Source organism: Mustela erminea, chromosome 1, assembly GCF_009829155.1.
Source record: "Mustela erminea isolate mMusErm1 chromosome 1, mMusErm1.Pri, whole genome shotgun sequence".
NCBI classification, from domain to species: domain Eukaryota; kingdom Metazoa; phylum Chordata; class Mammalia; order Carnivora; family Mustelidae; genus Mustela; species Mustela erminea.
Window position 1 is genome coordinate 22,988,378 of NC_045614.1, and position 22,269 is coordinate 23,010,646.

Consider the following 22,269-nt stretch of genomic DNA (forward strand, 5'->3'; position numbering starts at 1 on the left):
CCTTAAGTGAAGTGTGAGTGATAACTGTTCATGGCACTAAGCACTGGATAGCTACTTAGTATTTACAGAGTATTTTAGAGACTTTTCCAAACATTTCCATAATTCTCATATAATTTTGTAACAATGTTTTATTCACTCAGGTTATTTTGTTTATTCAGCAGGTATTCAAGTCCCTGTAAAGAATACATCTATAAAAAAAAAAAAAAGAATACATCTATAAATATCTCCATGGAAAAGTTACTGTTTTCTATCAACTTTTACTCCTGAGATTTATGTCCTATTGTAGAAGTGTAAGATCCAAAGATAGAAATGGATTTAGACTCTTACACCCTCAAGTTACACTTAAGCTTAGAAATGGACTTAGGTAGTCTTGCAAAAAAAAGTGGAACCTTAAAGCTTACTAACAGAAGTACAGAAACTTCAAGTTCCTAAAACTATCTTTCATTTAAAACTTAAATGTGGATTACAATGCAATATGCATATTTTCACATCTACCATGAAAAATGTTTCTGATAATTACTATCTGCAAGGTAGGATAAATAAATGCTTACTGCAAGGATATATACAGTCTTGCCTTTATATTCTAATTTGATCTAAAACTGGAGAAGGTAATTATAACAATTCAGTTTGCTTATGGATTGAAAATACAAACTCAATATAAACTCTAAGTATCTGAAAGAGAAAAATATGTCTGTTAAGAGACCTTAATGCATCAGTAAGTGAGTGACAATTCTGTACCTTCCATTAAAAATCACCTTCATCAATACCCAATTCATACTGATGGGTTAAAATAATTTGATTTGCTTTTGTCATAATTATTTCTCTACAATCTAAAACCACTAGCTCACATGAAAAATGCTACTTGTAACCCTGAATGTTATTATTGTGAAACACATTAAAGCTATGAAGATGTTAATTCAAGTATACACAGCATACTTGAAAGTCTAAGCTCTCCCAGGAAAATCACCTTGGGCTTTCTCTCCAGATCCTCCATTTCTTTTCTTTTTCTTTCTTTCTTTTTTAAGATTTTATTTATTTGAGAGAGAGAGAGAGAATTAGAGAATCAGAGAGAGAGATAGAGAGAGAGAGCACGCGCATGAGAAGGGGGAGAGTCAGAGGGAGAAGCAGACTTTCTGCTGAGCAGGGAGCCTGATGCAGGACTCCTGATCCTGGGACTCCAGGATCACGACCTGAGCCAAAGGCAGTCGCTTAACCAACTGAGCCACCCAGGTGCTCCAGATCCTCCATTTCTGACTTACATTTAGTCCTTCCCTTAGGAGCCAGCTGTCCTTATATAGTGGCTGCCCTTGTTGTTTGTGCCTTCGTGCGATGACATGAGGAATGCTGGCAGGAAGTGTGTCTGTGGCTCGACCAATCCTTAAGGTTGTTGAACCTGGATGTATGACAACAATGAAGTTGCTCTGGATTTGCTGCGAATATAAAACACAGGAGTGTGACCTTAGTAAATAACATACAGGTAACAGGCTAGACTAAGAAGTGAGTCTCCTGTAAAGACTATCAGACTCAGGTATTAAAATAATTCAGTAGCTCTCTGAGAGGCAACCAATTATTGCTCTCTGCAGAATGCAAACTCTTTTCCAGTATCTGTGCTCCCAGGATCTGACTCACAGTACACAGGTCAACCTCTGTTCAAATGAACAAAACAATAAATATCCAATATAAGTTAACTTACAATTACTGAGCATTTCTGTGCCAGTACTGGGGGTACAATGGTGACCAAGACAAAATCCCAACCACCGGAGACCTTTTAGTCTACTAGGGGAAACAGACAAGGAGTGAGCGTAGGGAATACTATGACTAGCAAAATACTAGTTACATCTGAATCACCTAAAGATGCTTGTAGATTAAAAAAAAAAAAAAATGCTAGACTCTAAGCATACACTACAAATTTTGATTCACAATTTTCAGAGAGGGAGCCTAGATATCTGCAACTTTCAAAAGTTCCTGAGGTGATCACTCAGGTTTAACAACCACTGATCAAACAGGTTAGGGAAGAAATTCACATAAGCACAGAATTATTATTTTGTAATGCTGGAAAGTAGGCTTTATACTTCAACTACTTCTGAGTGAAAGCATAAACCACATTTTGGTCGTTGTTTTGTTTTTGTTTTTGTTTTTTTATTTGACAGAAATCATAAGCAGGGAGAGAGGCAGGCAGAGAGAGACGGGGAGGCAGGCCCCCCGCCGAGCAGAGAGCCCGACTCGGGGCTCGATCCCAGGACTCCGGGACCACGACCCGAGCCAAAGGCAGAGGCTCCAACCCACTAAGCCACCCAGGTGCCCCAGTCCTTGCTTTTAAAACACTTTACCCCTTATTAGTTCTGTGCTATTCACCTAATCTGGCAAAAGTTTGAGGTTAAAATGCCAGAGTTCACTATTCTGTCCTCAAGGGTCTGAAAACTTTGCTGCATTTCACAATCCACTCTTGGGAAGTGGTGAAGAAATGACAAAGCCGCAAATGTCAGGACGTGGGGTGATTCCTGTGGGATTTACTTTTAGATGGTAATTGTTTCAGATATGTAATTTGCAAAGGGGGCAGAACATAATCTGAATCAGTTGGGGGACTCAGAGTTTCAGTGGAGAGCAGGGAAAGAATCCCTGACAATCCCTGTGACAACAGGATCCCTCTTGGAGAACCACCACTCCTGCACGACTTCTTAGCCTGAACTACTCTTCTTCCATGTCTCCATTTACAACATTTCCTAGCTTGCCCATAAGATAAAGTCCAGAACATGTTGAAATCAAGATCTGGTCTACTTCTCTAGCCTTACTTGAGAACCACCTCCTTTCTGGTCTCTTTAACCTTCTTTTTTTAAAAGATTTTATTTATTTGACAGATTTCACAAGTAGGCAGAGGCAGGCAGAGAGAGAGGAAGAAGCAGGCTCCCCACCAAGCAGAGAGCCCGATGCGGAGCTCCATCCCAGGACCCTGGGATCATGACCTGAGCTGAAGGCAGAGGCTTTAACCCACTGAGCCATCCAGGTGCCCCTCTTCAACCTTCTTCTTCTTCTTTTTTTTTTTTTTTTTTTAAAGATTTTATTTATATATTTGACAGACAGAGATCACAAGTAGGCAGAGAGGCAGGCAGAGAGAGAGGAGGAAGCAGGCTCCCCGCTGAGCAGAGAGCCCGATGCGGGACTCGATCCCAGGACCCTGAGATCATGACCGAGCCGAAGGCAGCGGCTTAACCCACTGAGCCACCCAGGCGCCCCCCTCTTTAACCTTCTTAATCTAGACCTCTCTTGATATTTTAACTCACCATCATGACTTCTAGGTCTGCACACAGGTTAACTCCCTTTGCCTGCCATGTCCTTTCTCCCTGGTAAATCTTACTTCTCCCTTCAGTTCTGAAGTTAAATGTTATTAGACTAGGGTTGTTTTCCCTGTGCAATGTAATTTTCACGGCAACTGTCATGCTTGTAATTAGTTACTGTCTGCCCCCCAACAGACAAAAACCTTTATGTAAGAAGGGATCACTTGTGTCTTGTTCACTGCTCTGTGCCCAGCAGAAGGCACACCGGAACCTAGAAAGTGTCTGCTGAATGCACCTCTTCCATGGGGTCGGCATGATGTTAAACAGGACTTCCCGAGCTTTTCTGGAATATGGTCGACATCTGTCCAGTAGACTGGAGTAAAAAGATGAAGCTGCTTGCCGTCAGGGACACCTGTACCTCATTTACAGCACACAGGCTGCAGCACATTGACTAGAAAGCTCTGGGGTTAGGAATGGCAGTTTCCCAAAAGTGTGGACAAATTTTTTTTTTAATAATTCCATATTTATATCAACATATTAGGAAAAAAACCTAGCTGGTAAGTCCCACGAATCATTTCCCAGAATAGTACCGCTTAAATAAGACTGAGTAAAAAGGTGCTAACTAACAAAAGGGTGTTTAACAACAAACTAACTAAACTAACAAACTAAAGGGTATTCTACAACGACTGAGGAAATGCCGCTACAGTGATTAAGGGCCCAGGCTATGGATTCACAGACTTGGCTTCCAATTCATACTGCAGTACTTCCTTCCTCTGGAGGAAGCTCCCACCTCACCGTTATTGTGAGGATTCAGCCAGTTAATCAGTCTGGCTAGCTCTTCCAAAGTTCTCCACTGCCTTCCAGAAGAGACCCGACTCTGGCTTTGAGACTCCTGTGATAGGCTCTGCTGAGATCTCCAGCATCACCTTCTGCACCTTCTTTCTCACTTCCAGACATCCTGATCGCCAAAACTTTGTATGATCACCAAAACTTCACATTCTCTCCTGGCCCAGGTCACTTCCACACTGTTCTCCTTCCCTGAGATTCCCCCTGACTCCTGATCATTCTTCAGGTCTTGGTCCTGAGGTCACTTCCTTTTCAACCATCCCAGGCCATCAGGGCTAAAGGGGGTACCTGCGGTGCGTGCCCAACACCTCCCTATGGCCTTCTGCACTAGCCCGTCCCACGCCATGCCCTGATACCTGCTGCCCCCTGCCCAACTGTGAGCTCTACCCTCCTGCCTCCCACTCACAGACTGAGAGAATCCTAGAGGGTGAGAACCGGCAAGGCCCTTACAGACCAGCCACTCTGCTGCCTCAACTCCATGGGTGGAGAAACTGAGGCCTGTACCACAGGGAGAACCACCCTCGGGGGTTTACGGGGACAGGGTGCTGTATATATCCTACTGCTGCCTGGCCGGCTGGGGCGGGGTGTTATCCTTAACCCACCCACCAGTTAGGGAACTGCCTCAGAGACGTCAACATGAAACTGAACATTTCAATGCCTTCTTACTTTTGCTGTGAATTTGCCCATTTTCCTACGGGAACGTTGATTTTTCTCACTGATCAGTAAGCACACACACGCGCACGCGCGCGCACACACACGTGTGCTCCGTGCTTGCGCTGCAACTCCAAATAATTCTTTCTGGTGAGCAGGATTTGCTCTTGCTCTGGTTCTGACACACAAACTCTTCACGTCTACTCAGACAGTCGCCTGCCTTGGATTTTCCTAGCGTTCCGCTTGAACTGGACTCCACGCCTCGAGGTCTCTACGCCTGCCCCGCCAACTGTCTCTGCCGGGTGCCAAACTACCTGCGGTCAAGGACACCCCACGGCAGCGTGAAAGGCGGGTGAAAGCCCGGTCCCGGTTCCGGTTCCGCGGCCGGCCGGGGACGGAACTACCCCCTGCACTAGCCACCAAGGTGTGTGTGTGGGGTGGGGGGAGGCCCGGAAGCCTCGCGTCACCACCTCCCTCCCTTCCCCCGCCTGCCTCCCCTCCCCCGCCTGCCTCCCCTCCCCCGCCTGCCTCCCCTCCCCCGCCCGGCCGGAAGGCCCTCAGCGAGACCCGCCCCCGGCGCCGCGTCTCACCTCCTGCAGCGACTCCGGCACTAGCGCGGGCACGATGGGCCTTTTCACACCGCGCTGCTCCTTCTCCTTCTCCCCGCCCTTCTCCTTCCCGTTCTCCCCGTCCCCCTTCTCCGCCTGGGTCATGGCGGCCGCGGACGCCCACCGGTTTCCACCCTCAGGGACGCGCCGCGCCGCGCCGCCGGAGCTGGAGGGCCCCCGCGCACGCGCAACCTGCCAGCTGGCTTCCCGGCAACCAAGATGGCCGCGGGGCAGCTACCCCGGAGACTTCCGGGAAAGCGGAGGGGCGGAGCCACCCGGAGGAGGGGGCGGGGAGGGGGAGGGGCGTGATGGGTGAGTGTTGCCGCGATTGGTCCTGGCGGTAGCATGCCCATGGCCGACTTGCTTTTATTTCGAGGGCTTACGCAGGAGCAGCGGGTACGCGGCTTTTGGTTTAGCTCACGTCTTCTTTACTGGCTTCCAAGACCCCACGCATATTCTAGTTCTCGTACTGCGCTGGTGATGCTCAGTCCGGCCTCTGATGTTAAGGTGTTCTTGAATTAGGGCGCCTCACTCCACATCCCTTGCGCCAATTTATCCAGTTTCGTGGCTTTACATATGAAGATAACTCCCAAATACGTGATTCCCGTCTGGAAGTCTCCCTGAGATCCAGACTGACAACCAATTGCCTGGTATCTCCATTTGGATATCCACAAAGCATTGCAAACTTAAATGAGCCCAAACTGACTCTTGATCCGTCCGCCCCCACACCTCAACACTACGGTCTCTCTCACCATCTCAGTAAATAACACTTCGATTCTTCCGTTGTCCAATCCATCAGCAAATCCTGTTGTCGCTAAAATACATCTTGAACGAATGCACTTCTCCATTCCTACTGCTACTACTTAGCCCAAACTACCATCTCACCGGGACCGTAACAGCCTTTTAACCCAACTCCCTGCTTGGTCTTGTCCTCCTTCAGTCTGTTCTTCAGTCGGTTGCCCAAGTGTCAAGTTTTAAAGTATATAGTTAAGACAATCAGTACTACATACCCAGCACTCCATATAATAGCACCAATGAGTATTCTCAAAAATTAAACCCATGCTTTGTTTCCTGGCTCATGGAACAGAATCTAAACTACAGCCTAGAAAGCCATTCTTACTGCAGTCCCTGCTACATCACTAAATTCACCTCATCTCTCTCCTTCTGTTGGCATTTCCAGCTACACTTACTTTCAGCCTCTCAGACATGTCAAGCCCCTCCCATCATTGAGCCACCACTCATGCTTTTGCCTGGAGTGCTCTTCCTTCAATGTGCTCATTTTCAATCTGTCTCAACCCAAATGTCACCTCAGAGAAGCCTCCCTGTTATCTTACTACCTCTGAACCAGGAATTAAGTCTGTACTTGGCTGCTCACCGTTTCCCACACTAAAAAGGAACTTTGTCTTACTCTCCACCATTATCTTCAGCACACAGTAGGCACCCAATAAATATTGGTGGATTAAATACTGCTGAATGAAGAATCCCTTGAAGTAGGAATTTAATCCCCACTTTATAGATGAGTACACTGGGATAGAACGACATGACTTAGTCAAGAACATAAGCTATTGAGTAGCAAAGACAATAACTGAACACTGGCCACTTAATAGGCTACTTTCTGCCCTACAGTGGTCTACCTCATGCTCAGAGAGAGCTAAATACCAGAGGCAGTCAGGACTGTAGAACAGCCCTAAAAATAGAGTCCTGCGGAGGAGTTGGGGCAGGCGGGGGTGGGGGGGTGGGGGGCACAGGGATCATGAATCACATGCACAGAGAAGCCATCACGTCCTGAGACTACCCAGGTCTTCTCCCCACTTAAGTGCTTTGACAGAATGACCTCTGCCATTCACTAGCCACACAATCACAAAACTTTGCTGAGTCCTTGCTTGTTATCTGTATAATGCAAGTATCGTCTACCTACTGTAGTGTCAGAATATGTAAAAGATAAAATGTCTGACACAGACTTGAATGATCAATAACTGTCTCTATTATCCTTAACCTGAAAATTGTCTTGTAATTGCCCCTTCCCTTATGTTGGAAGATCAGTAGCTCATGCCACCACATCTCCACTTCCTGGCAAACAGGGTTGAATAAATACATCCAAGTAAATATAAAAATGCCTTTACCCAGGGTATCTGGGTGCCTCAGTTGGCTAAGCATCTGCCTTCAGCTCAGGTCATGATCCCAGGGTCCAGGGTTTGAGCCCAGGGTTAGGCTCCCTCCTCTTCCTTTGCACAACCAGCCACCCCCGTCCCCCTCAAGTTGTGTGCTCATTCATTCTCTCAAAATCTTAAAAAAAAATGCTTTTATCTGAACACTTCGGTTCAAAGACTGTTAAACACAAAAGAATTGTCTGTATTATTCATCTTTCCAACAGATAATTCAGTGCCTATCACATGCAGTGCCTACCACATGCAGCACTTCGGTAAAAAAGACAAAATCCCAACCTCATCAAGCTTCCATTCTAGTCATAGAATGTGAGTTATCAGCATTTACAGGGTGTGTGTATGTGTGTGTGTGAAAGCTAACAGGCAGTATCTTAAGCAATGTTTTAGAATTCAAATTTGTCAGTATAACACAGAAGTCTATGATTTTAAAGACCACCTAGCCAATCTTCATTTTGTAACTCAGGTTTGTCGGTTATGGCTTTATAATTACCCCGATAATTATATATGATAGCTAATCTGATACTCTGTTTTAAAGATTCATAGGACAAATAGGTTTCAAGATAAAATTGTATGCATACTACTGGAATAAATACAATGTGATTTATTTATAAATGAGAACAAATTAACAATGAATACTATTTCAAGTTAAAAAGGTGACACTATATTCAATACAGAATACACAACCTTTTATTTTTCTTCAAATTTGGAGTTTTTTAATTATACAAAGATGAGAAGTCAAGGTCTGTAACCTAAAAATATTTACTTATTAAAACTATATTAATACTTTCATAAACTATACAAAAAAGATAATGAGACAAACATGTACATTTATAGAAGAACTGCATGTCAGTCATGCCAGATCCCTGGGAAGGGAATTCCCAGCACAACCTCATTCGTCTGTGAGGACACAGAGCAATCCCTGTTCAGGCACACACATTCAATTCCTTATTCAGCATGGTCAGCACTCTACTTCTTGATGGTTTCCCTCTGTTACGAATGTGCATGTCCAGTTGTCTGCTTCTTAGAGCAGACATTTACCTAAAAGAAAGTGTTATAACAATCAGTTACTAGTTATTAATTTGGGTTTGCACCAAAAAATCCAACAATCCCATTTTTTGGAACTGTTTTTCAAAAGACACTTTGATAATAAAATACAATAAATTTTTCAAGGGTTAAGATATAATTATTTTTCCACATAAGATGTCTGAATAGTAACAAAATATTGGATAAGTTCTGTTTTCTTAAAAAAACTTTCCCTAAGAGGATATTTCAAAATGAAATCTCTGCAGAGTAATTTCAAATATTAAATTACCTTCCTCATCCACCAGCCATTGGCGGAGGACTAGGGCCACGCAGATGATTAATTCGACCCATTCTTCTGGGAGGGTTGCCTGGTGGCCTAATAAAAGAAAATTTAATTCCTGCTGTTTAGTAGACATCAAGCGATTCCTTCCAAACCCTCGAACAGACTATTTAAAATAGGAACTGCCAATTAGGTCAGGAGTTGAGAACATTCAAATACAGGGACCCAACACTTAATGCACATGAGAAAAGTGAGTCAAGCAAGGAATTGTGATGATCTGAACAGTCCTGAAACCCAGCTCCCTGGAAATGTAAGCCCAACTTCATGCCGCTTCATCTTCTCTGGTTTTCTTTACCAGTGGGAATCCAGATTCTAAAGTAAAATCTCTAGATTTAAGGGTTGTCATCAGTTTTCATCCTCTAATTTGGACTTTTCCCATAGGATATTTGATACACATTTTAGCTTTGTCAAAGTGACTCTAATGATCAAATCAGAAGCAACTTGACTTAATTTACAGCAATGCATTAATTTTATGAAATAGAATTTAAACCTTTATTTCCATGAGCCTATGCCTATCCACCTATAATTTTAACTTAATTAAAATTACAGAGTGGTAAAAATATCTATTATCAATTTAAAAAGCTCTACCCTCTTCCATCATCGTATCTGGAATCAGAGGAACTTCCATAGCCTCTTCTCTTTTTCACATCTTGCTGAAGCAGAGTCTTGAAACTGAAATAAGGGGCAGAAAACAAAAATATCACTTCCAACATTATAAAATGTATCTCCATAGTTTCAGTTATGTGTGTGAGCAGTGACTAAAGTAAACCAACTTAGTTCCAACCCCAAAATTTCTCGAAGCCACCTGGACAACAGCACGTAGCACGTGTCCACACAGGTGCCATGATGTGTGGAAGGAAGCCCCCATTCCTTGTCTTTCTTACATGCTAATAACTCTCCTTGACGGAGTCCAGGAGTGACTCTGAAACCGGAGCCATCCCCAACTTCCTTTCTCCACTTTACATCAGCTGTCAGGCCTCAGTGTCTGTTCCTACAGCACTGCACATTCATTTCCCCCACATTTCCCCTGTCAACAGTCGGTCCAATGTTACCCTGCTGAGGGAGGAGCCTAGGGTGGTGTGCCAGAAGCACAGGGCTTCTGGGAAACCATCTGTATGGAATTTTCTTTACTTGTGGAAGGGAAAGAAGTTAAAACAATGTTTTAAAAAAAATAATAGGGGGGCGCCTGGGTGGCTCAGTGGGTTAAAGCCTCTGCCTTCAGCTCAGGTCATGATCCCAGGGTCTTGGGATCAAGCCCCGCATCGGGCTCTCTGCTCAGCAGGGGGCCTGCTTCTCTTCCTCTCTCTCTGCCTGCCTCTCTGCCTACTTGTGATCTCTCTGTCGAATAAATAAATAAAATATTTAAAAAATAAATAAATAAATAAATAAATAAATAAATAAATAAATAATAGGGAGTAGGTGAGATGTGCGAGACTTTAAGGAAGTTCTGTATTGGGTAACTTAATGCCCCTCTGTCCCACTGTATTTTTCTACAGAACGATCTCTTCCATTCCCCCCGCTTCTACTTGTGCTACATGCAGCCTTCAGATTAAATCACAGTGACAATTCAATTAAGTATAAAGATCGCAGTCTGCTATTCAAACCTCTCTGCCATCTTTCCTGTGTTTCCTCCACTTGGAGTAACTTGCTCTGATGTCCACCTCCCACATTCATGCCCAGCCCAACACCCATTATAATACGAATTAAAGTAGATGAAAGGGCAGTCTCCCACATCTCTGCATCCATGCAGCTCTCTGCCACGTGATGTTCAAATATATACATATATTCCAACTTAGCGTGAGTAAGACTTATTGGTAGGTGATGAATAATTTTCACAAAACAAATAGTATGGGAAAGACCAAAAAATGCATTTAACTAAAAGTTGCTTGAAATTATGGTAAAGTTTAAATTTTTGGCTTCTGTGTCAATTCTAACAATTTAAAAAACAATTTTATTACTTGGGATATTTTGTATCAAGATCAAATACCCCTCCTTGGTTTATTGTATAATCTGGAGTAACAGCTGCACATACACACTAGAGCTGAAACAGCAGAGAGAAAGTGGGGCACTGTCATTTGGCATTAGAATGGGAAGGCCCGGCTCCATAGATGCAGACTGAAATGGTGACAACACCAAGGCTAAGCCACAGTCAAGCTTCTAAACTATCATATTCATACTTGTTAGATGTATAAGTCAGCTTTACCACCACAAAAGTCTTCATTTTCCTTAGCAAAGCTAATAATTAAAAAATATATATTGTAATTAAAAACTGTTTTTGAAAAGCTGAGCTTAAGAACCTCAACATAACGTACCTAATGTACTTCTGTTAACTTAAATAACAGGGCTATTAAGAGCACTGTTAACACTTACAACAAAACCACGAACTCTGCTATTCCCCAGAAGAAATCTGTTATGAAAGATAATCTCCATGGGGACTGACTCCGGCTGTCCAATACTTGTCCTACAGACAAAAAAAAAGAAACTTCAGTTAGTACTATAAATCTCTGACACAAGATGTATTACCATTCTTAGGGAATTACCACTGAATTACCATTGCTTAGGCAATAGTAAGACTCAGTTTTCAACTTGTTCACTGTTCCAGATGGCCAACACAAGGAAAGGTTTGTTATCTGTGTGTCCTTCAAAAGAAGGGTTCAGGGAAGTAAATAAAGCTCTTTGATCTATGGGTCTTTTAATATGTCAAATGTTTTCCTATGTTCCTAATTTTGGTGAGCGGCAATTCAAGTATTTTTTTCCTCTTTCTAAATTATGGTAAAATACAAATTAAAAATTCCCATTTTAACCATTTTAAAGTGTATAGTTCTATGGTATTAAGTACATTCACACTGTTGCACAACCATCACCATCATCCATCTCCAGAACTTTCTGAATCTTCCCCTAACTGAAACTCACTCTCATTCAGCACTAACTCCCCTTTTCTCCCTTCCCCTACTTCCTGGCAACCACCCTTTTACTTTCTGTCTCTATGAATTTGACTGCTCTAGGAACCTCATGTGAGGAATCACATAATATTTTTACTTTGATGACAGGCTTATGTCTCCATGTCTCACCCATGTTACATTGCAGGTATGTCAAACTTATCCCCCCCCCTTTTTAAGGCTGACTAATATTCCCATCATGTGTATATGCCACGTTTTGTTATGCATGCATCTGTTGATGGGACACTCGGGTTGCTTCCACCCATTGGCTACTGTGACAATGCTGGTATGAATGCCAGTGCATGAATCTCTGTTTATTCAAGTATTTTGAGGAAACAAATGGAATGAGTAAATATAAAAGAATATTCACACCACTTGAATGTGAAATTGTAAAATATTTCACAATGTGAAATGTGAAAACATTTTTCACCTGCAAAGTCTCTTTCCTGTATAAAAAAAGCTGTTTATACACACCCTTAAGATCTTTACAGTTATGGGGCACCTGGGTGGCTCAGTGGGATAAAGCCTCGCCTTCGGCTCAGGTCATGATCTCAGGATCCTGGGATCAAGCCCCAAATCGGGGTCTCTGCTCAGCAGGGAGCCCGCTCCCGCGCCCCCCCCCCCCCCGGCCCCTGCGCCTGTCTCTCTGCCTACTTGTGATCTCTGTCAAATAAATAAATAAAATCTTTAAAAAAAATCTTTACAGTTATGTTAAAATTTCCATAAATCAAAGAGTCTGGGTATTCTAAGTACTGAAGAGAACTTGCCCTGTTCATTAAAATAGCCACAATTCTTCTGTAATTCCACTGCAATGGGATGCTGTTGATTCGAATTATGGATTCCATGTTTGTTTGTTTTTTAAGAGTTATTTATTTACTTTAGAGAAGGAGAAAGGAACAAGCAGACTCCCCACTAAGCGTGGAGCCTGACACGCTAAACCCAGGATCCTCAGATCATGACTTAAGCCAAAATCAAGACTTGGACGCCTAACTGACTGAGCCAGCCAGGCGCCCCTATGGACTCATTTTATCTTAAGCAAAAATGAGGATCTATTTTTCAAACCACTTTTAAATAGTGGAAGCTACAACATGAAAAGTTATAGCTCTAGAGTTTTAGCCTTGATATTAAGAGGTCAGAATATTTTGAAAGAACAGCTGTCAACCACCTCTCCTCTCCATTTTCTCAAGGGCTTCACCACACTGACATCCGCCCTCACAATCAGGGTCTACAATTCCTCTTTGACTGCCTTACTTTCAAGGATCCATCTGGATCTGAGCTCTCATGGAGCTACTGACAAAAAAGGGATAAACTTCAAGCCAGTGTGTGGGTGATACGCTCTGGTTCTGCCTCTTACTAGCTCTGCTTCATTGGCTGATATGATATTTTCCTGCTCTGAGAAAAAGTATTTCAAAGCTAGTCAACATTTAGGATTGCTGAAGAAAAAGTCATGTGATAGCAAGAGAAATGTTCTGTCACTGTGAAGTGCTAATAAATTCAATCCTCCTAAGAGAGATCTAACCAGAACACAACAATTCTTTCTTTGGGACTCTAAAGAATCCTCTGCATGCACTTGCATTGTTCTATCTTGCTTTAGCACTTTTCCCTCCTAGCTTCTGAAGGCAGAAAGCTCCCCTCCCAGTATCTGCAGAGGGAAGTAAGTTGCTTGGATATAACTGGCATTTCTCAACTATAAAGGTGAGATAAAAGGCCTTAATAGAACCTTTATGTTATTTATGTGGATCCACTACTGAGTAAGGGACAGGTGAGGTCGGGAGAGGTAGGTAGGGAACTACAGGATCAGGCTCACAAAAATCACAAAAAATGTGGAGGTGTGAGGGAACCAGAGATAAGGGAACAAACTTGACCACCCTGCCCTAGGTGTCAGAAGTGGGGTCTTGTTATAACAGCTACTTGTGACCAACAAAGAATTACCTGACCCTAAAAAGAAAGTAAGCGATTGAAGGTGTTATTACTAGTCCTTACTCTATGGTGCTATCAATAGAGATGTTAGAAGGATTTAAGTTCCCTGGTTAGCTTTCTATAAAAGAGCAGCCCGAAAACCCCTCAGTAGCAACCCTGTTGGGACCCCTCTCACTCCTGAAAGCTTTTTCTGTATCCCCACTTAATGAAACTCTTATCACTTTACTCATTCTCCTATGTCCACGATTCAATTTTCAACTGCGTGAGATACAAACCTCACTCTCCCACTTCACTATGACAATGCACGTACTACAAAAGACGTACTACAAAGAATGACTTCATAATGCATACATAGAAGCTGCCAGCCTTACCAATAAAGGATATAGCACAAAGTCTGCTAAAAAAAAAGTGCCCCAAATAAGATGAAACTCTGATGCTTTTGGGTAGTGTCCATCACCCCACTTGTTTCTGAGATTTTTAACTGGAGGAGGAGGCGGGAATGCATATTTGAAGAGAAATGCAAAATGCACTCAGACAGAAGACTTCTTACTCGTCACCTGCATCCTCTCTGAAGATAAACAGATGATTCAAATAGAACAAGGACCTAGCTCCACGGATCCTGCTTGCTAAGACTGCACCAAATATCACATGATTCACCTGAGTCAACCAGGTGGCAGAGGGTTTTGGCATTGGTCTGACCCAGTCATATTGTGTCTTTCCTTTTCAAACACTTAACTATTATTAAGATTCATTTGTTTTGGGGCGCCTGGGTGGCTCAGTGGATTAAGCCTCTGCCTTTGGCTCAGGTCATGATCTTAGGGTCCTGAGATCGAGCCCCGCATCGGGCTCTCTGCTCAGCGGGGAGCCTGCTTCCTCCTCTCTCTCTGCCTGCCTCTCTGCCTACTTGTGATCTCTGTCTGTCAAATAAATAAATAAAAATTAAAAAAAAAAAAAGATTCATTTGTTTTGTTGAAAGGACGAGCTAGGAAGCCAGCGCACAGGGTAGGGACAAAGGGAGTGAGAATTCCAAGCCAACTCCCCGCTGAGCGCGGAGCCCCAGGCAGGGCAGATCCCACCACCCTCAGTTCATAACATGAGTCAAATCAAGTGTCCGATAACGCTCAACCGACTGAGCCACCCAGGCGACACTTTCTTTGTAGAATCGCAGAACGAAGTCACTCTCAGATTCTCTACTCCAGGAATAGTTACCTTTGTTCCTACAGGGGGCGGTGCTTCTTCCTGCGCCCCTTGGAATTAGGGCAGAGAAAAAAATTACGTGTATGACTAGCTACCTACTCCTGGGGGCGGGAGAGGGGGAAGGGAGGGCTATCCCACTTATTTAATTCTCCTTCTACATTATAAAGACCGTCTAGTAGGTAACAGCAAGGACGCGGACCACAGTCACCTCTGCTCCAAAGCCGACTGAGCCATCCTTAACTACCTTCGTGCGGCCAGGCAACCTACTGCACCTAGCTGCGTCTCAGAATCTCCGCCCCTAAAATCGGGTAACCAAACAACGACCTGAGCAGGGCTGCTGCCGAGACGGAATGGGTTAATAGCGCGAAAGTTACAACAGCGCCCAGACCCGGGCGCTACGCAGACAGACGGCGCTAACCCTGCTGTCACTACTAGCTAAGGACGCGGGCGCCCGAGAGCAAAGAGCGCGTTAGCGACCAAGCTGGGCGAGGGCGCCGGGCAGCCGGCACCGTCGTCAGCACCGGGACCTCGGCCCCCCGCCTCCGAGCTCAGAGACGCTCGGCTGACGCGGCGCGGGGCCCAGCGACTTCGGGAAATAGGTGCTGGGCCGACGGGCGAGGATGGAAGAAACCCGGGTCCGGCCTCCCAGGCCAGCGGCCGCCCCCCAAGACCCCGCAACTCACCATTCGAGATGTAAACCATCTTCGCCGCTTGTTGCCGGCTTCCGGAGCGACTGACGGGCTTGGCTCCTCTCGGCCTCGGTATCTCCCTCTGCGCCCCGCCCTTGAACGTCACAGTCCGCGGTTAGACCAACCAGCGACGGAGGAAGGAGGTGGACAGAACCCATTGGCTGCTGGGAGGAACACGCACACGACTGCCGGTTTTTGCGTCGTCACGCGGACGACTTCCGGTCGAGCGAGGGCTGCGGGGCAGGTGACCGGAAGTGATGTTTGGAATTTAACCCGTAAGCGCGCGCTTACCTGCGTGCTTTTGGGAGTGGCGCTGGAAGGGTTCCTCTTCCCCGCCGGGTGAGGAGAAACTGTTTTCTGGTTGCTTGCCGGACCCAGGGACGGGAAGGCGAAGCTGTACAGTGGCTCGAAGAAGTGCTGGCAGGAGGAAGTTCCTGAGAATATTCCAGAAGTGTTGATATTTGAGGGCGTGGAGGGCAGTGCTCTTGGGCCCAGGCGGTGACCAAACCCGACGGAGCTTTAGTGTCCTGTTTTCGGAATACATAGACAGGCACCCGTTAGATGTGTTCATTATTTGTAAAACCAGTGTTTTCTGCGCTCGGTTGGCCAGAAGCGAATGGGGTTCCTAGCTCTTGTGAGGCAACCGTGAAAATAAATCTGTAGCGCGAGACCATTCTCTTGTTCTTACTGGTGGCCACGTGGCAATCTCAGTCCTGTCTCAAGGCCTTTGTACTTGGCTGCCATACCCCAAGTCAAAATGGCTGTGTCCCCCCCCCCCCAACCTTTCCCCCACTCCCAAGTCCCAAGTGCTCAAGCCACGTGTCAGCTCGAAAAGGTTACCCCCTCCGGATCATTACATTTTGTACTTAATAGTGTTGGTTAAGATTTTAAGTATGTCCTCAAGCCTAGAGCAAACATTTAATTTAATATTGACTTTCTGGGGAGCAATTACCCCCCTCCAAATTGTGTAATAGGACAATATCCTTTACTTTTTTTGAGATTATTTTTTTTAAAGATTTTATTTATTTATTTGACAGAGAGAGATTACAAGTAGGCAGAGAGAGAGAGGAGGAAGCAGACTCCCCGCTGAGCAGAGAGCCTGATGCGGGACTCGATCCCAGGACCCTGAGATCATGACCTGAGCCGAAGGCAGCGGCTTAACCCACTGAGCCACCCAGGCGCCCCTGAGATTATTTTTAAAAATATTTTTATTTATTCGACACAGAGAGAGAGCGAGCACAAGTAGGCAGAGCAGCAGGCAGAGGGAGAAGCACACTCCCCACTGAGCAGGGAGCCCTATGTGGCTCTTGATCTCAGGACTCTGGGATCATGACCTGAGCGGAAGGCAGCTGCTTGATCGACTGGGCCACCCAAATGTCCCTTCTTTTGAGACTTTTGCAGCACAATCATAAAGGATCATTTTTGCAAAAATAGTGGGGAAGGTCATTAATTGTACCAAGGACCGTTTTTGTTTGTTTGTTTGTTTTGTTTTGGTTTTGTTTTTTAAAGATTTTATTTATTTGACAGACAGAGATCACAAGTAGGCAGAGAAGCAGGCAGAGAGAGAGGAGGAAGCAGGCTCCCTGCTCAGCAGGGAGCCCCATGCGGTGCTTGATCTCAGGACCCTGAGATCATGACCTGAGCCGAAGGCAGAGGCTTTAACCCACTGAGCCACCCAGGTGCCCCCCAAGGACATTTTTTAACCTGGACCATGTCCCCATCATCCCTGACCTGCTCTACTCTCCTTGCCTTCTCATTGAAATTCCAGCTTCCACCTTTGACAGCCTTAACCAGTTTTTCAAACTGCAGCAGGAATGCTTTTTTTTTTTTTTAATATTTTATTTATTTATTTGACAGAGATCACAAGTAGCAGAGAGGCAGGCAGAGAGAGAGGAGGAAGCAGGTTGCATGCTGAGCAGAGAACCCGATGCGGGGCTTGATCCCAGGACCCTGAGATCATGGCCTGAGCGGAAGGCAGCGGCTTAACCCACTGAGCCACCCAGGCGCCCCAGGAATGCTTTTTTTAAAGAATAAAAATCATCTCATGCCCTTGTACCTTTAAGACGCTAAGATTTAGTGATTTCCTATTGCTCTTAGAATGAAATCCAGTTTCTTTTCATGGCCTACAGGCTCATCACGACCTGTCCACTTGCTCACACTTTTCACTGTACCTTCTGCCCCAGTACCCACCCATATTGTGCTCTCCCAACATTGCTCTTTTAGTTTCTGGAGCCACCCCACCATGTTCTTTCATGCCTCCAAGACCTTGCATGCACTTTTCCCGCCACCTGGAGTACTCTTCCCCTGGTTCCTCGCATTCCTCACAGATAGCTCCTTTTATCCTTTCGATCTCAGTGTACGTGTCACCATTTCTGAGTACCTTTTCCTGGTCACTCATCTCCATGATCATTTTCTCCATAGTGCTTAACAATGGGAAATTATTTTATTTATCTGATCGTTGATTTTTGTCTCTTTTGAGAAAATACAGGATCTAAGAAGTCAGGAACCCCACCTGCCTTGTTGCCTTTTAGACCTTCAATTTCTATCATGACCCTTGGCAGATAGTAGGTACTCAGATATTTGTTGGTTGACCTGGGGGTAGGGAGGATTGGTGGGGTTGCTGTCTTTCTAAAAGTTCCCTGAAAAATTCACCAGTCAAGAAAGGAGGAAGGGGGGCACCTGGGTGGCTCAGTGGGTTAAGCCGCTGCCTTCGGTTCAGGTCATGATCTCAGGGTCCCGGGATCGAGTCCCGCATCGGGCTCTCTGCTCGGCGGGGAGCCTGCTTCCTCCTCTCTCTCTCTGCCTGCCTCTCTGCCTACTTGTGATCTCTCTCTGTCAAATAAATAAATAAAATCTTAAAAAAAAAAAAAAAAGAAAGGAGGAAGGGGACTAACATCGGGATCTCTTGAGTACCAGACTCTGCTAAGTTACCTCTTCCTTTCCATTTCTCGGTCTTGATCATTTCTTCCCGAGATTTAATGCAGTGATCTCCTAGTGAACCACCTTTAGCTTGTCCCACTCCATTTTATGGTGTATGTAACTGCCAGTTTAATCCAATTTTGCCTCCTTCCTCCTACCAACCTTCGCTTTCTCCCACCCCTGCCACCTAATAATGCCCAGCCTCCCTGGTGTAGCACTGATGGATTCCCTGATGCAGCTCACATTTATCTTCCTGACTTCTAATTTCCTGATAGACCCCTTGTTGTCCGGCCTGTTGCTCCTGCTCATGTGTTTCTTCTTGATGAAAATTTTCCCCACTTGGTAAAATCTAATCCGTCCTTCCAAGTGAGACAAGTTCCTATCAAATGACATAATGAATGTGAAGGGACTTTGCAAATTGAAAAAAAAAAGTGTAATTAGTAGCAAGGTGGGTGGGGGACAAAGATAAGATTTCCTCTACTTCCCTAACCTACAGTGTCTAGAACTGTATGTTAACTACTAGCCACATTTGGCTGTTGCGCAGCTGAAATGTGGTTAGGCTGAATTCATATGTGCTGTGCATACAAAATACACAGTAGATTATAAGGATTTAAAAGGAAAAAAATGCAAAGTATCTTATCTTCTTTTTAATATTGATTACATGTTAAAATTATATTATTTTGGCTATCGGATTACATAAGATATTTTAAGATATTTTATTAAGAGTCCCTTTGCGGGACGCCTGGGTGGCTCAGTTGATTAAGCAGCTGCCTTCGGCTCAGGTCATGATCCCAGCGTCCTGGGATGGAGTCCCACATTGGGCTCCTTGCTCAGCAGGGGGCCTGCTTCTCCCTCTGCCTCTGCCTGCCTTTCTGTCTGCCTGTGCTCGCTCGCTCTCCCTCTCTCTCTCTGATAAATAAATAAAATTAAAAAAAAAAGAGTCCCTTTGCCTGTTTCTTTTTGCTTCTTTAATGTGACTGCTAGAAAATTTTAAATTACATACTTGGCTTACATTTATGGTTCACATTACATTTCTGTTGGATACTGCTGGTCTAGAATGAAGATATTGGCTTGGCGCAGAAAAGGCACCCAGTGGGGCACCTTGGTGGCTCAGTGGGTTAAAGCCTCTGCCTTTGGCTCAGGTCATGATCTCAGGGTCCTGGGATCGAGCCCCACATTGGGCTCTCTGCTCTGCAGGGAGCCTGCCTCCCCCACCTCTCTGCCTGCCTCTCTGCCTACTTGTGATCTCTCTCAAGTAAATAAGTAAAATCTTAAAAGAAATGAAAAGGCATCTGATGAGGGAGCAGGAGGGTGGCTGAGGACAAAGCAAAAGCTGGCACCTTGCATCCCCTTTCCACCCACTCCCCTCAGTAATATGTGTCACATTCCTCAGGCACCCCTGACTGCCCTAAAAGAAAAACAAATAGTTAACTTACAGAGATCACAATCCTGCAAGGCAGGAGTCTCCCTTGGTTTACAAATGTCCTTGAGATTTACAACAAAGAAGTTACCTTATCAATAGCCCAATTTCCAAAGGCACATAACTCAATTCCTCAAGCCCTAATGTCACCCTTCTCCATAAAAACTGAAGGAGGCTGAGGTAGAAGGAAAAGTAAGTAAAGTTAAATTTCTTCTAAACCCAAATCTCACTAACAAGGACACTTGATAGGAGAAATGTGAAACTTTATCTCTAGATCTCCAAGATAGTGTCGAGAATCATTCCCAAGCATATGGCCCACTGATAGACATCTAAATGGTCTCACAAGAAGATTTTTACTACTAGTAATGAATAACCTTTCTCCCAACAATAGCTAGCCCTTCAAGGTCCTGGAGACCTTGCTACCAAAATTCCTTAGAGAATAACATCACCCTCTTTGTCCTCACCTACCCAACTCCTGTGTATATAATCAGCCATTCCTCAGGATAACGGCGCAGCAGCGTCTCTGTCTGCCCACGGGTCCTGTCCCTGTGCTCTAATAAACCACCTTTTTGCCCCAAAGACGTCTTAAGAATTCTTTCTTAGTTGTTGGTTCCAAACCTCACCCCATTGAACCTCACTTAGGTTCAAGAACTTCATCAGCACCCAGTAAATATTTGTTGAATGAATGAATGAATGGTCTTAATACTGGATAATATTTTAGTCTATGTGCTGCCGATGTCAGCATCACAATGAATAATACACAGGGTTTTATATATTCTGTATGTCAGACACTGTTCTATGCACTTTATTTATTACTTCATTTAATCCTTACAATAATAATGATAGCTAACATTTATATAGCACTTACCCTGTGCCATGCAATATTCTAAGTGCTTTTCATGTATTAATTCATTTACACTTCAATTTTATTAAGTAGGTTCTACTCTAATTCCCATTTACAGATGAGGAAACTGAGTCACAAAGAGCCCAAGTGATCTGTCCAAGGTCATACAGCTAGTTAAGCAAAGCAGAGGTTAAGACCAAGAGTGTGGCTCTGTAGCTTGTGCTCTTGACTCCTGTACTATAATATGTCTCCACTCGGTAACAGTTATTAAAACAGTAGTACACAGCATAGGTGGTTTCTGGAGATTGAATGTGTCTCAGTTTTCTCAAAGTTGCAAAGTAGCTTCCCCTGGGTTTTCTTTTCTAAACATCCCAATGCATAAAATTCCCTGGGGCATCAAAGTTAATCACCTTCCCATCTCTGCACCAATCCCCTGGCCAGAGGGCTGGGCTGTTGTGAAAGACAGCTACCTCAGGAGCTGGGGTCAATCCCACTGAAACTATGTGGTTTGGGAATTGAAGAGGGGTAGTGTTTACCACAAGGTAGTGAAGGGAAGCTGGGTTGCATCAAAACAACAAGACGCCCTCAATACTGCCTTTAGGGAACATGGAAGATACTTGACAGATATATTCATTATTAAGTTTTTATGGGTTTGTTTTTACAGTTATTGTCTTGTATTCTTTGTTGCGTTCAGGCTCAGAAAGCTCTTTCATTGTCTCATTTTTTGACTAATCCTTAAAAGCAGATTTTTTTTATTTTTAGACTTGCATTCCCTAGTACAAAAAAAGTATTGCTTTCTCAGCCTTATCTCTAGATCCTGAAAAATGGAGTAAAGAAATGGAAATGTACCTTCTATTATGTTTATACCTCTCAAGATAACATTGACTTTTTTATTAATTATATTATTAACATATAATGTATTATTTGTCCCAGGGGTATAGGTCTGTGAATTGTCAGGCTTATACACTTCACAGCGCTCACCATATCACATACCCTCCCCAATGTCCATAACCCAACTACCCTCTCCCTAACCTCCTCCCCCCAGCAACCCTCGGTTTGTTTTGTGAGATTAAAAGTCTGTTATGGTTTGCCTTAAAAAAATTAGAGTAGAGATATAGGCCCATTGATTTCAAGGAACATATGATTCATTCTTCTTCTTCACTAAATGGGTCAGAGCAGAGCATTTAATAAGAGTCCTTAGATTTGTTTCTGTTTTAATGTGATTCCTGAGCAGGGCACCTGGGTAGCTCAGCTGGTTAAGCGTCTGCCTAGGGCTCAGGTCATGACCTGGGATCTAGCCCCACTTTGTGCTCCCTCCTCAGTGGAGAGTCCTCCCTTTCTGCTTCTGCCCCTTCCCTATGCTCCGCTTGTGCACGCATGTTGGTGCATACTCTCTCTCTCTCTAAAATAAAATCTTAAAAAAAAAAAAGTGA

General features: G+C 44.3%; 2 protein-coding genes across 8 annotated transcripts in view; both read right to left on the bottom strand.

Moving 5' to 3' along the window:
• The window catches only part of ACTR8 (actin related protein 8), a 21,809-nt gene extending 16,201 nt beyond the window's left edge, over positions 1-5,608 (bottom strand). For 4 of the 7 annotated variants that reach the window (XR_004280805.1, XR_004280804.1, XM_032322442.1 and 1 more), the window contains exons 1-2: positions 5,363-5,607; positions 1,260-1,430 (exon numbers count right to left, since the gene is read on the bottom strand). Coding sequence is in view for 4 of the 7 variants with exons in the window: in XM_032322442.1 (XP_032178333.1) it covers positions 1,260-1,430; positions 5,363-5,485 (294 nt within the window). In the remaining 3 variants the exon portion in view is untranslated. Of the gene's footprint in view, positions 1-1,259; positions 1,431-4,787; positions 5,022-5,362 lie in introns of those variants that run through there. The other 3 variants (XM_032322433.1, XM_032322451.1, XM_032322426.1) reach the window with 3 other exon arrangements.
• A 3,245-nt stretch (positions 5,609-8,853) lies between these two features.
• Positions 8,854-15,763, bottom strand: SELENOK (selenoprotein K). The gene is made up of 4 exons (XM_032322560.1): positions 15,648-15,763; positions 11,279-11,369; positions 9,497-9,580; positions 8,854-8,944 (listed from the first exon to the last, which is right to left on the bottom strand). The coding sequence occupies exons 1-4, from the start codon at positions 15,664-15,666 to the stop codon at positions 8,854-8,856; spliced, it is 285 nt and encodes a 94-aa protein (XP_032178451.1). The 5' UTR covers positions 15,667-15,763.
• Between the last annotated feature and the right edge of the window lie 6,506 nt (positions 15,764-22,269).